General features: G+C 33.3%; 1 protein-coding gene across 1 annotated transcript in view; it reads right to left on the bottom strand.

Moving 5' to 3' along the window:
• The window catches only part of CNBD1 (cyclic nucleotide binding domain containing 1), a 409277-nt gene that overhangs the window by 127438 nt on the left and 266544 nt on the right, over positions 1–15295 (bottom strand). The window contains 1 exon segment of the mRNA XM_033842861.1: positions 11308–11453. Coding sequence (XP_033698752.1) covers positions 11308–11453 — 146 coding nt within the window.

Genomic DNA, 15295 nt, shown 5'->3' with positions numbered 1-15295 from the left:
AGAAACAAATGACAATGGAGACACGATGAACCAAAACCTATGGGATGCAGCAAAAGCAGTTTTAAGAGGGAAGTTTATAGCAATACAATCCTACCTTAAGAAACAGGAAACATCTCGAATAAACAACCTAACCTTGCACCTAAAGCAATTAGAGAAAGAAGAACAAAAAAACCCAAAGTTAGCAGAAGGAAACAAATCATAAAGATCAGATCAGAAAAAAATGAAAAAGAAATGAAGGAAATGATAGCAAAGTTCAATAAAACTAAAAGCTGGTTCTTTGAGAAGATAAACAAAATTGATAAACCATTAGCCAGACTCATCAAGAAAAAAAGGGAGAAGACTCAAGACAATAGAATTAGAAATGAAAAAGGAGAAGTAACAACTGACACTCCAGAAATACAGAGGATCATGAGAGATTACTACAAGCAACTCTATGCCAATAAAATGGACAACCTGGAAGAAATGGACAAATTCTTAGAAATGCACAAACTGCCAAGACTGAATCAGGAAAAAATAGAAAATATGAACAGACCAATCACAAGCACTGAAATTGAAACTGTGATTAAAAATCTGCCAACAAACAAAGGCCCAGGACCAGATGGCTTCACAGGTGAATTCTATCAACATTTAGAGAAGAGCTAACACCTATCCTTCTCAAACTCTTCCAAAATATAGCAGAGGGAGGAACACTCCCAAACTCATTCTACGAGGCCACAATCACCCTGATACCAAAACCAGACAAGGATGTCACAAAGAAAGAAAACTACAGGCCAATATCACTGATGAACATAGATGCAAAATCCTCAACAAAATACTAGCAAACAGAATCCAATAGCACATTAAAAGTATCACAGACCATGATCAAGTGGGGTTTATCCCAGGAATGCAAGGTTTCTTCAATATATGCAAATCAATCAACATGATACACCATATTAAGAAAGTAAAAGAGAAAAACCATAAGATCATCTCAATAGATGCAGAGAAAGCTTTCGACAAAATTCAACACCCATTTATGATAAAAACACTGCAGAAAGTAGGCATAGAGGGAACTTTTCTCAACATAATAAAGGTCATATATGACAAACCCACAGCCAACATCATCCTCAATGGTGAAAAACTGAAAGCATTTCCACTAAGATCAGGAACAAGACAAGGTTGCCCCCTCTCACCACTCTTATTCAACATAGTTTTGGAAGTTTTAGCCACAGCAATCAGAGAAGAAAAAGGAAATAAAAGGAATCCAAATTGGTAAAGAAGTAAAGCTGTTACTGTTTGCAGATGACATGATACTATACATAGAGAATCTTAAAGATGCTACCAGAAAACTACTAGAGCTAATCAATGAATTTGGTAAAGTAGCAGGTTACAAAGTTAATGCACAGAAATCTCTGTCATTCCTATATGCTAATGATGAAAAATCAGAAACTGAAATCAAGAAAACACTCCCATTTACCATTGCAACAAAAAGAATAAAATATCTAGGAATAAACCTACCTAAGGAGTCAAAAGACCTGTATGCAGAAAATTATAAGACACTGATGAAAGAAATTAAAGATGATACAAATAGATGGAGAGATTCTTGGATTGGAAGTATCAATATTGTGAAAATGACTCTACTACCCAAAGCAATCTACAGATTCAATGCAATCCCTATCAAACTACCACTGGAAGTTTTCACAGAACTAGAACAAAAAATTTCACAATTTGTATGGAAACACAAAAGACCTCGAATAGCCAAAGCAATCTTGAGAATGAAAAACAGAGCTGGAGGAATGAGGCTCCCTGACTTCAGACTATATACTACAAAGCTACAGTAATCGAGACAATATGGTACTGGCACAAAAACAGAAATATAGATCAATGGAACAGGATAGAAAGCCCAGATATAAACCCACACACATATGGTCACCTTATCTTTGATAAAGGAGGCAGGAATGCACAGTGGAGAAAGGACAGCCTCTTCAATAAGTGGTGCTGGGAAAACTGGACAGGTACATTTAAAAGTATGAGATTAGATCACTCCCTAACACCATGCACAAAAATAAGCTCAAAGTAGATTAAATACCTGAATGTAAGGCCAGAAACTATCAAACTCTTAGAGAAAAATATAGGCAGAACACTCTATGACATAATTCACAACAAGATCCTAGAGAAATGGAAATAAAAACAAAAATAAGCAAATGGGACCTAATGAAACTTCAAAGCTTTTGCACAGCAAAGGAAACCATAAACAAGATGAAAAGACAACCCTCAGAATGGGAGAAAATATTTGCAAATGAAGCAACTGACAAAGGATTAATCTCCAAAATTTACAAGCAGCTCATGCAGCTCAATAACAAATAAAAAAAAAAAAATCTAAAAATGGGCAGAAGACATAAATAGACATTTCTCCAAAGAAGATATACAGACTGCCAAAAAATATATGAAAGAACACTCAACATCATTAATCATTAGAGAAATGCAAATCAAAACTACAATGAGATATCATCTCACACCAGTCAGAATGGCCATCATCAAAAAATCTAGAAACAATAAATGTTAGAGAGGGTGTGGAGAAAAGGGAACACTCTTGCACTGCTGGTGGGAATGTGAATTGGTACAACCACTATGGAGGTTCCTTTAAAAACTACAAGTAGAACTACCATATGACCCAGCAATCCCACTACTGGGCATATACCATGAGAAAACCATAAATCAAAAAAAGTCATGTACCAAAATGTTCATTGCAGCTCTATTTTCAATAGCCAGGGGATGGAAACAACCTACATGTCCATCATCGGATGAATGGATAAAGAAGATGTGGCACATATATACAATGGAATATTACTCAGCCATAAATAGAAACGAAATTGAGCTATTTGTAATGAGGTGGATAGACCTAGGGTCTGTCATACAGAGTGAAGTAAGTCAGAAAGTGAAAGACAAATACCGTATGCTAACACATATATATGGAATTTAAGAAAAAAAATGTCATGAAGAACCTAGAGGTAAGACAGGAATAAAGACACAGACCTACTAGAGAATGGACTTGAGGATATGGGGAGGGGTAAGGGTAAGCTGTGACAAAGCGAGAGAGTGGCATGGACATATATACACTACCAAATGTAAAATAGATAGCTAGTGGGAAGCAGCTGCATAGCACAGGGAGATCAGCTGGGTGCTTTGTGACCACATAGAGGGGTGGCATAAAGAGGGTGGGAGGGAGGGAGACGCAAGAGGGAAGAGATATGGGAACATATGTATATGTATAACTGATTCACTTTGTTATAAAGCAGAAACTAACACACCATTGTAAAACAATTATACTCCAATAAAGATGTAAAAAAAAAAATAAAAGGGAAATTATTCATTAGTAGGAAAAAGTGTTGTTTTCAGTACATATCCTACTTCATATTGTTACTCACCACAATCTGTCATCTGATCCCATTACATAAAGTTCCACTATGTGACTATAGATCTAGCAGATTTACTCACTTGTGAGCATTTTGAATGAAACATAAATCAGTTTTTTTTCTTCTGAAGCCTGTCATTTTTGAGAAGAAGATCGTGGGAAATGGATGGTGTTTCTCCATTTCTCAGTCCTTTACATTTCTTCAAAGGATCAGAGCAAATTGTTCAAGTGCTGTGAGAACTTTTCTTTCAATTTGCTTATTAACTTGCTGTAAATAGAAACTTTACAAATTGATTTTAATGCACAGTTGTGTTTCTGTTTTATTCCCTATGACATGCCAACTTCTTGCCTTCTCTGCTTTTTTCTAAACTGAGTCCTTACTAGTGGGTTTCTTTTGGTTACCATCTATACATCATGACTATAGGATATTGATTTTTTATTTTTGTCTTCTCTAAAGCAAGGGTTGCATTTGTTTGGATGCCGGGGCTTAAAATAGATTCTTCCTGGGTAGCACAATATCACTTATTAAACTTCTAATCTGTGTGTCAAGGGCACTGTGTAAACATCGCTTTTGTTTTTTAATTTTATTTTTTGAGAAAATAATATATTTTATTTTTTTAACATCTTTATTGGAGTATAATTGCTTTATATTGTTGTGTTAGTTGCTGCTGAATAACAAAGTGAATCAGCTATATGTATACATATATCCCCATGTTACCTCCCTTTTGTGTCTCATTCTCACCCTATGCCAGCCCTCTAGGTGGTTACAAAGCACGGAGCTGATCTCCCTGAGCTATGCAGCTGTTTCCCACTATCTATTTTACATTTGGTAGTTTATATATGTCCATGCCACTCTCTTACTTCGTCTCAGCTTACCCTTCCCCCTCCCTGTGTCCTCAAGTCCATTCTCTACGTCTGCGTCTTTATTCCTGTCCTGCCCCAAGGTTCTTCAGAACCTTTTCTTTTTTTTTTTTTTAGATTCCATATATATGTGTTAGCATACAGTATTTGTTTTTCTCATTCTGACTTACTTCACTCTGTATGACAGACTGTAGGTCTCTCCACTTCACTACAAATAACTCAATTTCATTTCCTTTTTTGGCTGAGCAATATTCCATTGTATATATGTGCCACGTCTTCTTTATCCATTCATCTGTTGATGGAAACTTAGGTTGCTCCCATATCCTGGTTATTGTAAATAGTGCTGCAATGAATATCTTGGTACTCCAAAGAAGATGTACAGATTGCCAACAAACACATGAAAGGATGCTCAACATCACTAATCATTAGAGAAATGCAAATCAAAACTGCAATGAGGTATCACCTCACACCAGTCAGAATGGCCATCATCAAAAAATCGACAAACAACAAATGCTGGAGAGGGTGTGGAGAAAATGGTACCCTCTTGCACTGTTAGTGGGAATGTAAATTGATATATCCACTATGGAAAACAGTATAGAAGTTCCTTAAAAATCTAAAAATAGAACTAACATATGACCCAGAAATCCCACTACTGGTCATATACCCTGAGAAAACCACAATTCAAAAAGAGTCATGTACCAGAATCATTGCTTTTTAATAGCTATTGTGTGAGCTGTATGAGAACTATATTGTAATAAGTACACTGTGTAGGGAAAAGATAATAATAGTTTGTAAGACTAGTAATGGTCTTGAGAAATTACATAGAGAAGAAAACAAGTTGGGGAAAGGGTGTATTCTAATATATACATTTATATTCTGTTTTTTTTTTTTAAAGAGAGTAACTGACACTTCTTAGTATAGAATAAGAGCTATGGAAAGAAATCCACTGTGGGAAATAATTTTATTGCAAGAGTTGTTAGTTACTTACCCAATATAAAATCTTTCCTTTTCCTTTAGTAACAAAACCACAATTTTATCGGGTGTTGTATGTGCCAGTTTAAAAATTGAATTTCCCAGAAACTCTTACTTGTGTGGCCACGTGACATCATTCTGATTGATAAAACATTGAGAGTATCTTTGCTTTCCACATACGCACACCACCCCTTCTTCCCTGCTACCTAGAACAGTGATAGGATATTGGAGCTGAAGCAAGCATCTTACAATTAAGGAAAATGCAAGGAGAATTTCAGAGGCCTCACCTGAGACCATGTGACCTCTCATTATGTAACATAAACAAACCTGAAAATTTTTATAAACTAGTGTCCTCTAGTTCTCTATTACTCACACTGAACACAATTTCTGTGTGAATATTTTTGGAATTTCACTTAACTCTATCCATAAAATATGTTCACCTTACTGATGAATATAACAATTCAATTCCTCTAGAGAAAATCTTCCTTCAGCCTTGGCCCAGTGACAGTGAATTTGACTGAATTTCTGCTTACAATGCATTAATTTTCACATTTACTTTATAAAAATATCTATAATATTAAGGAGGCTGTTAAGGAATATAAGTAATATAGGGAATTTGAGATCCATAGAAAAAATTTTTGGTCAGAAAGTATCTCATAAATATTCAAATTACTTTTAAAAGCAGTCAAATAAAGCTATTCTGGAAGCTGCTAACTCCATTTATATAAAAGATGATGACTGTATTTGAAATGGTAAAGGGGGCTGTATTTTAAAAGAAAAACTTTTATTAATATTAGATAACATTTTCCCTTTTTTATTGAGGTATATAGTTGATGTACAATATTATATAATTTTCAGATGTACAGCATAGTGACTTACGATTTTTAAAGGTTATATTCTATTTCTAGTTACTATAAAATATTGATTATATTCCCTGTGTTGTACTATATATCCTTGTAGCTTATTTATTTTATACAAAGTAGTATGTACCTCTTAACCCCATATCACTATCCTATCTTACCCCTCTCCCCTTTCTTCTCCCCACTGGTAACCACTAGTTTGTTCTCTATATCTGTGATCCTTTTTCTTTTTGTTATATTTTTGTTTTATTTTTTAGATTTCACATATAAGTGATATCATATAATATTTGTCTTTCCTGCTCTGACTTATTTCACTTAGCATAGTAACCTCCAACTCCATGCATGTTATTGCAAATGGCAAAATATTATTTTAATGGCTGAATAGTATTCCATTGTGTGTGTGTTTGTATGTGTATATATATATATATATATATATATATATATATATATATATATATATATATATATATATATCACATCTTCTTTACTCATTCATCTATAGACAGACACTCAGGTTCCTTCCATATCTTGGCAATTGTAAATAATGCTGCTAGGAACATGGTGCAGTGTTCAAATTAGTATTTTCAAATTAGTGGTTTTTTTTTTTTTTTTTTTGGATAAATACTCAGAAGTGGAACTGCTGGGTCTTATAGTTTCTTGAGAAATTGCCATACTGTTTTACATAGTGGCTGCACCATTTTGCATTCTTACTAACAGTGTACAAAGGTTCCCTTTTCTCCACACCCTTGCCAACATTTGTTATTTCTGGTCTCTTTAATGATAACCATTGTAGTTTTAACTTGCAGTTCCTGACAGTTAATGACGTTGAGCATGTTTTCCTGTGCTTGTTGTCCATCTGTATGTCTTCTTTGGAAAAATATCTATTCGAGTTTTCTGCTCATTTTTTTAATTGGGTTGTTTCTTTTTTGATGTTGAGTTGTATGAGCTACTTAAATATTTTAGATTGTAACTCCATTTATATAACAGTCATATTATTTGAAAAATTTTCTCCCATTCAGTAGGTTGTCTTTTTGTTTTGTCAGTTGTTTCCTTTGCTGTGCAAAAGCTTTGAAGTTTGATGAGGCTCCATTTGTTTATATTTGCTTTTATTTCCTTTGCTTTAGGAGACAGATTCAAAAAAAAATTGCTGCAATTTATATCAAAGAGTGTTCTCCTTATGTTCTCTTCTAGGAATTTTATGATTTCCAGTCTTACTTTTAGGTATTTAGGTAGGTACCATTTTAAATGGTTTACTGTATATTGATTACTTTTTCTTTTCAAAATAAGGTACTATACATGGATCAAGGGCTGGTTTAGGAGACCTGGATTTAGTCCAATTGTTGTGTTTATTATGTAATCTTGGGAGAGTCATATATTCCTAGGTTCAACTTCCAATTCAAAAATTGTCATGCTAGGTCAAATTATCTACATGTATTAAATGTTTTATTTTGCTGGTTATTCAGTGAATATAATACATTTTTAGGTTGTTGGAATTACTATTAAAAAACTTAAATAAATTATAAATTTCAAAACGAATATAAATAATGAAAATTATACCAATGGAAAGATTATTTGTAAAAATTTTGGCTGACTTTAATTAATGAACTTTTAGAAATACAGATGAACAACACTTACCTAATTACAATATTTAAATTAGTTAAAAATATTTAAAATCTCACATTAAATCTCCAGAAAAATGTTTTAAGTGTTTACCTACATTTTGAGGTCCCAAGTCCATTTCTACTTTCCCCTATCCAAGAGATGATTGTGAAGTTTTGAGAAAGTTAATGCAGTTTTCAAGGATGAATCTTCATGAACCATAGGGAACACCTCAGTGCAGTGAAAGCATATCCACACATAGAATCAATATACACTCTTCAAGGCCATGTTTGCCTTTAAGGGAGCCATGGTCTTTATAGTAGGACTAAATATTTTATTACTTCTATTGTAAAAGCATGTTGTTTGGACTATGGTTAATTTATATATGGAAAAGATGCCCACTAAATTTTTCATGAGGTTTAGCTACTGTGTTTTTATATGTTATATGAAATTTAAACCATGACAGAAAATAAAGTCTATGCAGGCTAAGAAATGTTAAAGTTTTAGTAATCAAAAAATATTTTTCATCATTAAAAATATAGTATTTTTTAAATGAGGAGTTACGGTGTTTTTGAGATATAACCTCATAAAAAAGTAAGAGTAAAATGATAAAATGAAAGAAATAGGAGAGAAATAACACTGCAAGACTCAGTGGACTTCAAGTAAAGAAAACAGTAAACAAGACATATGTATATTAAAAGACAAAAACCCGTATATCAGTCATTTCATAGAAATATTTCAAGGTTAATATACAGGCAGATATTAAAGAATTTTTTATCTGGTATCTAATTCCTGGTTCTAATTCCTGATTCTTTTAGCTCTCTGAGCTTTATGTTATCAATCATAAAAATATCCTCTGCCCAGGCCATAAAATGAGATCCAATGAAAAACTCTTGAGATAATTTGAATTAAGTAAACTATATCTATTAAGTAAACTATATCTATACATCTATATGGCATATAGAGTTTACCATATGTAATATATATTGTATAAAGTATTTTATTATAGTGATATAAGTAAGCTTTATATATAGTCATCTTATAGTAATCATTTTAGTACCATTTTCACTTAAACTAGAAATATGTAGGTGTGTTATGCAGTATTTGAAATCATAAAATTGTTATCCTTGTTAGTATTTTATTGTTTAAGAAAACAATGCATGAGAGGCTGAGTAATGGTAAGTTTAAGATTCTGTCTTAAATAATGAAGTTCCAAAGAACTTATGGCCAGAAAAGAGACCAGAAGGTGCAAACAGCTGTGTGGAATTGCAGGAAAGAAACCAAAGCCTCAGCAGCAGATTGAAAGTCAGCAGCATGGTGATGAGGAGTTACTAGGGGGAATACTTTAAATAACAGCAGAGGGAGGGAAATGCATCCATGAATAAAGAAAAGGGAAAAAGAAAGACACCTGGTTGGACTTGTTTTTTTAAGTTGGATGAACAAAGAGATTTACAAAGATCAGATATTTAATGAATTGACTGCTGTGATAGTGAAACAGATCTGAGCTGTCAGAATTAGATGTCTTAAAAGTCAAGAGAAGGGTTGCAGCACAGGTAGGTGTAAACACAGAGAATTCCAAAATTTTTTAATGTGTTTGAAAATATGCACTATTGAAATATGAATTGCAAAGCCTTATTTAGTATAAATGATCAAATTAAAGTTGATATTTGTCAAGGGTTGAAAGTTCATATTTTAATAGTTAATCACACATGTTTTTAAGATACCTTGAGAATACATTTTCTTTTAATTTTAGTTTCTAAGCTTTCTGAAAAAAATAAATAACTACTTACAAACACTAACACATAAATATACATTCATTGTGGAAAATTCAACACAAATATATGTAGAAGAAAGAGTTAACTGTTCCCCTTCACTGTTCCTCAATTCCTCTCCCCTGAATGAAGGTAACAATTTTTTAAATACGTATTTTTGGAGTATCCTTCTGGATCTACTTCTATGTAGTTTTTACTGTGTATTTTTATATGTATATACATGCACATATAATTTCAGGTTTTATATTATATTATTTATATAATTCTGCAATTGTTCTGTTTTTATTTATTATCCTTAATAAGTTTCTACATCAATGTATATAAATCTACCTCATTCTTTTTAACCCTGACTAGAATTATAGAGAATAAGTGTATCACAATATATTCTGTCTTCTATTTTTTTTTTTTTTTTTTTTTTTTTTTTTGGGTACGCGGGCCTCTCACTGTTGTGGCCTCTCCCGTTGCGGAGCACAGGCTCCGGACGTGCAGGCTCAGCGGCCACGGCTCACGGGCCCAGCTGCTCTGTGGCATGTGGGATCTTCCCGGACCGGGGCACGAACCCGCGTCCCCTGCATCGGCAGGCGGACTCTCAACCACTGCGCCACCAGGTAAGCCCCTCTGTCTTCTATTAAAGGATACTTCAGTTGCTTACATATTTTTTACCATAAAAAGTATAATTCCAGAAATTTATGATAGAATGAATTAATTTTTTAATTACTATCCTCAAGCTAATGGCAAAACCCTGTTGAATGTTTGTTCTTTCTTCCCTTTCAGAATCATCTATCCTCTGCAAAACTCCTATGATTTAATTTTCACTGCTTGATATTGGATTAAATGAAACTAATTATGAGAGAGGACTGTTGGGGAAACTGAAAATATGTAAGTATTTTCAATAGACACATGTTCTCCAAAATTCCAGTTTTATTTCAAATGCCATGATCCTGATGAACCACTTTATAAAAACAGTGGCATAGTGAACGGAGAATAATTTAGCATTAAGGCTAAAGTGTGATTGAAATTCAGTTCTAATCAGGACCACTCCACATGACATTTTGTGCCTTAGGGTCCTCATCTGCAGAGAATAATAATAATATCTACTTTTATTTGTTACTGTGTGGAATAAATAAGGGATGTTCCTCACCCAAAGGTGTATTAAATAAATTTAGTTCCTTTTTTATAATAGGCACTCAGTAAATACAAAAAAATGATGTTGAAGTCTGTTGGTTTAGGTTTGTGTGTGACTCTGTGTGTTGTTTATTTATATGCCACCCCCCAAAAAATTAAAATACAAAATACTTCTATTAATGCATCCAATATATCCTTAGTAAAGGGACTAGAAATTAAAATTGGGAAACTAAACTAAAATCTATCTGAAGAGTTTTTTTCTCAGTATCTGGATCAGTCAAATAATCACTTTGACCACTTGCTGTCTTAACCATGAAAACCAAAGCTAGATTGTTATTAAATGTGTATATCAACGAGTGACTTTCAAAGTGTGGTGCGCAGACTAGCAGCATCCTCTGGAATGTTATTAGAAATGCAAACTAAGCTCCCTCCAAAACCTACTGAACCAGAAACTTTAGGGGTTGAATACAGCAACACATTTCAGTGTGTCCTCTGGGGGATTCTGATGCATGCTCAAAGTCGAGAAACACAACTGTATATCTTTAAAACATAAATACTAAAATGTGAAATGTTATTCATTTCACTACTTATAACTTTACAAATGAAATACATCCAAACAGTACATTTTAACATGTCAAGTGAAATTATGAATATTATAATGATAGAGAACTCAAAATAGTGATACACGTTTGGTCTTGCCAAATTTCCCTCCAGATTAGTCTGTTACATGTGCTTCTTTTTACCCAGGTTTCAGAAATGACATTCTTACTAAGTGTTTTCAGATGCTCATCAATTAGATGAGAGGTTAAATCTGGAATTGTTCTCAGCATCTTCCACACAGCGTTGTGTTCAAATAGCATCCTGTGAATGGGCCTTAAAAAAAAGATTTCAATGATGTGTTAGTTTCTGCTTTATAACATAATGAATCAGTTATACATATGTTCCCATATCTCTTCCCTCTTGCATCTCCCTCCCTCCCACCGTTGTTCACCAAATTGTTATCCTCTTGCTCCCTGGGCACACAGTTATATGACATATTCAAGCCTTCCTTGAACTTAGATACAGCTATATGAAACTGAGTTCTGTTCAATAGAATATGGGCAGCAGTGATGCTTGACATTTCCACGCCTATCCTTTAAAAGATCTGTCCTGTGTACAACCATCCATTCTCTTTTCCTATCCATTGGCTAAATGGGGGGACTCCAAGAACTCAGAGAAAGGAAGAGGTGAAAGAGGCAGAATGATCTAGGTCCTTGAGTTGCCATTTGGATGAGAAGTGACCAACAATGAGTTGACTATTGACTATTAAATAAACTGTAAATGTGTTAAGGCTCTGGAAAAAAAAAAGAATGCACACTGAGAGACTACCACATAAATACAAAGAAACAAACAAACCAAAAAATCCTCAATTTTTGAGCTTCCAAATTTGTATTTCCATTTTTTTTCAGCATTGCTAAGGATAAGTGATGATGGTCTCTTTTGTCTTAGTAATCTTTATAATTTGTTCTCCTTCCAAGATAAAGAGGTACCTCCATGAAACTTTAAACTTTAGGATATTACATAGTGCCTTTACCTTCTTTTTATATAAAACTCAGTGCTTCAATTTTAAGATTATATCTCTCATTATTAGTCATTATAATAATAAAAACCTCTTTTAGACAATAAAATGATTGATGTCTTATTTTATTCTTGATTTTTAGGTACTATTAAAGTTAGAGCAAATGAATATGTAATTTAACATTTGAGAATATAAATTTTAAGTGAAAAGATGCATATGTAATTTTAAATAAAACATAGTTTTCTTATGATGGATGATATTTATTTACTTTTAATCATTAAATTCACTATTTAATAAATATAATACCATAATCAAGAAACAAAATTCATGTTGATTCTAAGTTTTCAAGGGACTAACCCAGCTACCATGCCATTGTTAAATGTTCAGTATTTTTAAAAAATCTATTGTGAAAAATCAGTTTAGCAGTAGATAGGGAATTCAGAGTACTCACATATATGTAGGTTTGACAGAAACAGTCCCAGTTTAGGTGTGATATTCTGTTGGTTCATCTGTTATGCCTGTGTTTATGTGTGCATGTTTACTGATCACATTATAAATTGTTTTTTTTTTTTTTTTTTTGGTATTGTGTGTTGTAGCAAAAAAAAAAAAAAGTTGGAAAAGCACTAATTTAGTAGATAATTTTAAGAAATACTTTTGAGAAAACTAGCTCCCCACTTAATATCATTTAAAAGTGTGTACTTCAGATGTAATAATAAAGAATTAGTATTCAGAAATGGCATGGTATTATAACCAAATCCTAAAAAAAATGTCATTGATTTAGCAACCAAACAGGGGATGACAAGGAAATAATATCACAGATTTTTAAATAGACATACATTTTTAGTGGCAAAACATTTGAAATATCAGTTGCCTGAAATAATTTGGAAGGTAGACCAAGTGCCTAAGAAACCAACTGCTTCACAGAAAATAGTTGGAAAAAGTTAAAAAGTTATTGGGTTTTGTTTGCTTAATGTTAGTTGTTCATAGCAATGTATTATTAGCTGGATAAAACTGACCAGTTATCAAACATAAATGAAAAGGAATAGAGAAGATCCAGAAATGTGTGGCATGATTTTAAAAGCGATGTCATTAGACGAATATAATAGTCATTTTTACCTGTATGGATGAGTAGACTAATGTTTTTCATCAAATTGGGAAGTTTTGGCTATTCTTTCTTCAAATATTCTCTGTCCCTTTTCTCTCTTCTCTCCTTCTGGGATTCCCATTGTGTTGATTCTGGTATACTTGGTGGTGTCCCATAGGTCTCTGAAGCTCTGTCCATGTTTTTCATTCTTATTCTTTCTCTTCTCTGACTGGATAATCTTAATTGATATATCTTCTTCAAGTTTGCCAAACTTTTCTTCTGCCAGATCAAATCTGTTGTTGAACCTCTAGTGAAGTTTTTATTTCAGTTATTGTACTTTTTAACTCCATAATCTCTATTTGGATCTTTTTTTGCAGTTTCTTTTTATTGATATTATCTATGTGGTAAGACATTATTGTCATACTTTCATTTAATTCTATAAAGTCTGTATTTCCTGTGTGCAGCTACCTAAATCTCTGTTTATTTCACTTAATAGTCATCTAATAATTGTTTGGAAATTTTCTTAAATGCCTGAACCATTAAGTCCCCCAACTTTTGCTGATGGGCAGGCTGTGTGTTTTCATGCTCTACTTTAATTCATTAGACACTGTTTTCTTTATGTCTTTGAACCTATTCATAATAGTAGATTTAAAATCTTTTTCCTACTATGTCTAACATTTGAATCCTCTCAGGACATTGTTTGCTCTTGGCTGCTTCTTTCCCTACATATGGGACACACTTTGTTGTTTCTTTGCATGTCTCATAATTTTTGTTTAAAATTGAACATTTTAGCTAATGTGGCAAATCTACCTATAACCTTTCCCCTCCTTCCCAGGGTCAAATAACAACAATGCACAATGAATGTGGTTTTTTAAGGGAGTTGCCAGACAAATCACAGTGTGGCAGTGCTTTGGGAGTGGGTTTTTTGAGGATCTCCTAACCAGTCTTCCCTTTCAGGAGCTGCAGAGCTGTTAGCTCCTAAAAACTGTTACAAAATTGGAGACAGGAGGATTAAAATAGGTCAAAATAAAAAGCTACAAACCCTGCTAATTTTCTTGAATAAATACTCCTCATGTGGTTTCATGCATCTGATTAATTTTAGAGTTCTGAAAAAATTTGTTTTGACAATCTTTGTCAGTATTTCATTGATTGTATGAAGGAGCAGATATACAGAGGTCCTCACTCTGCCATTCTAGAAGCCCTGCACTCCACACTGAATCTTAAATCCTCTGATCGATAGCAACACCCCTAATTTCTTCCCACAGATCAAAGTCAACATAGATGACAAGCAGTAAGAAGTTCATGTGACCACTGTGAGTGAGACAATCAAAAATAGTTTGGAAATAACATTACTAACAGAAGACATTAAAAAAAATAATGTTTAAAAGTCTGGAAATCACTCAAAAATTATAACTATTAGCTTGATAAAAGAATGGACTTGTAATTTACATATTCTGACTAAAAATTCAAAACAATTTTTCCTTCAACTAACTTAATCTTCCTCTGAAAATCTTTTCTTGTTAAATCCTTATTTTTTAGTTTACTTCTGCCTTTCCTACATGGATACTCAAGAATCTTCAAATACTTGGATTACCATACTTGGAACAGGAAGAAAAAAGAGGAATTGTAACATACTGCTATAACCTCCTATTACCACCATTCTTACATTGCTTTTGCTGCCCCACTTGGGCACTGGTCTTAAGGGTGTCTGAGGCTCTGCCCTGACAAATTATGTGCAGTTCTGAAATTCCCCAAAAATTTTTCAGTGGAGTCTAACATACACCCCTGTGATGGTAAACCAAAATATTCAGGTCTGAAAACTTGGCCTCCACTTCCACCCTTTAAACGGAACTTCACTCTTCTTTCAATCTTTACATTTCTTGTTTGGCAGAAACTTTCATATACATCATACCCACTCCTTCTTACCACATCTTCCTGACTTACTCTTAATGCAGTGAAAGAAACTAGATTAACAAAAAGGAAAATTCATATATTGAGAAAAACTATAATGTTCAAACTATTACTAGCAAATAGTTGTTTAATAGTGTTTTTCTTATCATTATCATCATTATG

Source organism: Tursiops truncatus, chromosome 17 (assembly GCF_011762595.2).
Source record: "Tursiops truncatus isolate mTurTru1 chromosome 17, mTurTru1.mat.Y, whole genome shotgun sequence".
NCBI classification, from domain to species: Eukaryota; Metazoa; Chordata; class Mammalia; order Artiodactyla; family Delphinidae; genus Tursiops; species Tursiops truncatus.
The sequence above is the reverse complement of the archived record's forward strand: the minus strand, read 5'-3'. Positions and strand labels throughout refer to the sequence as shown.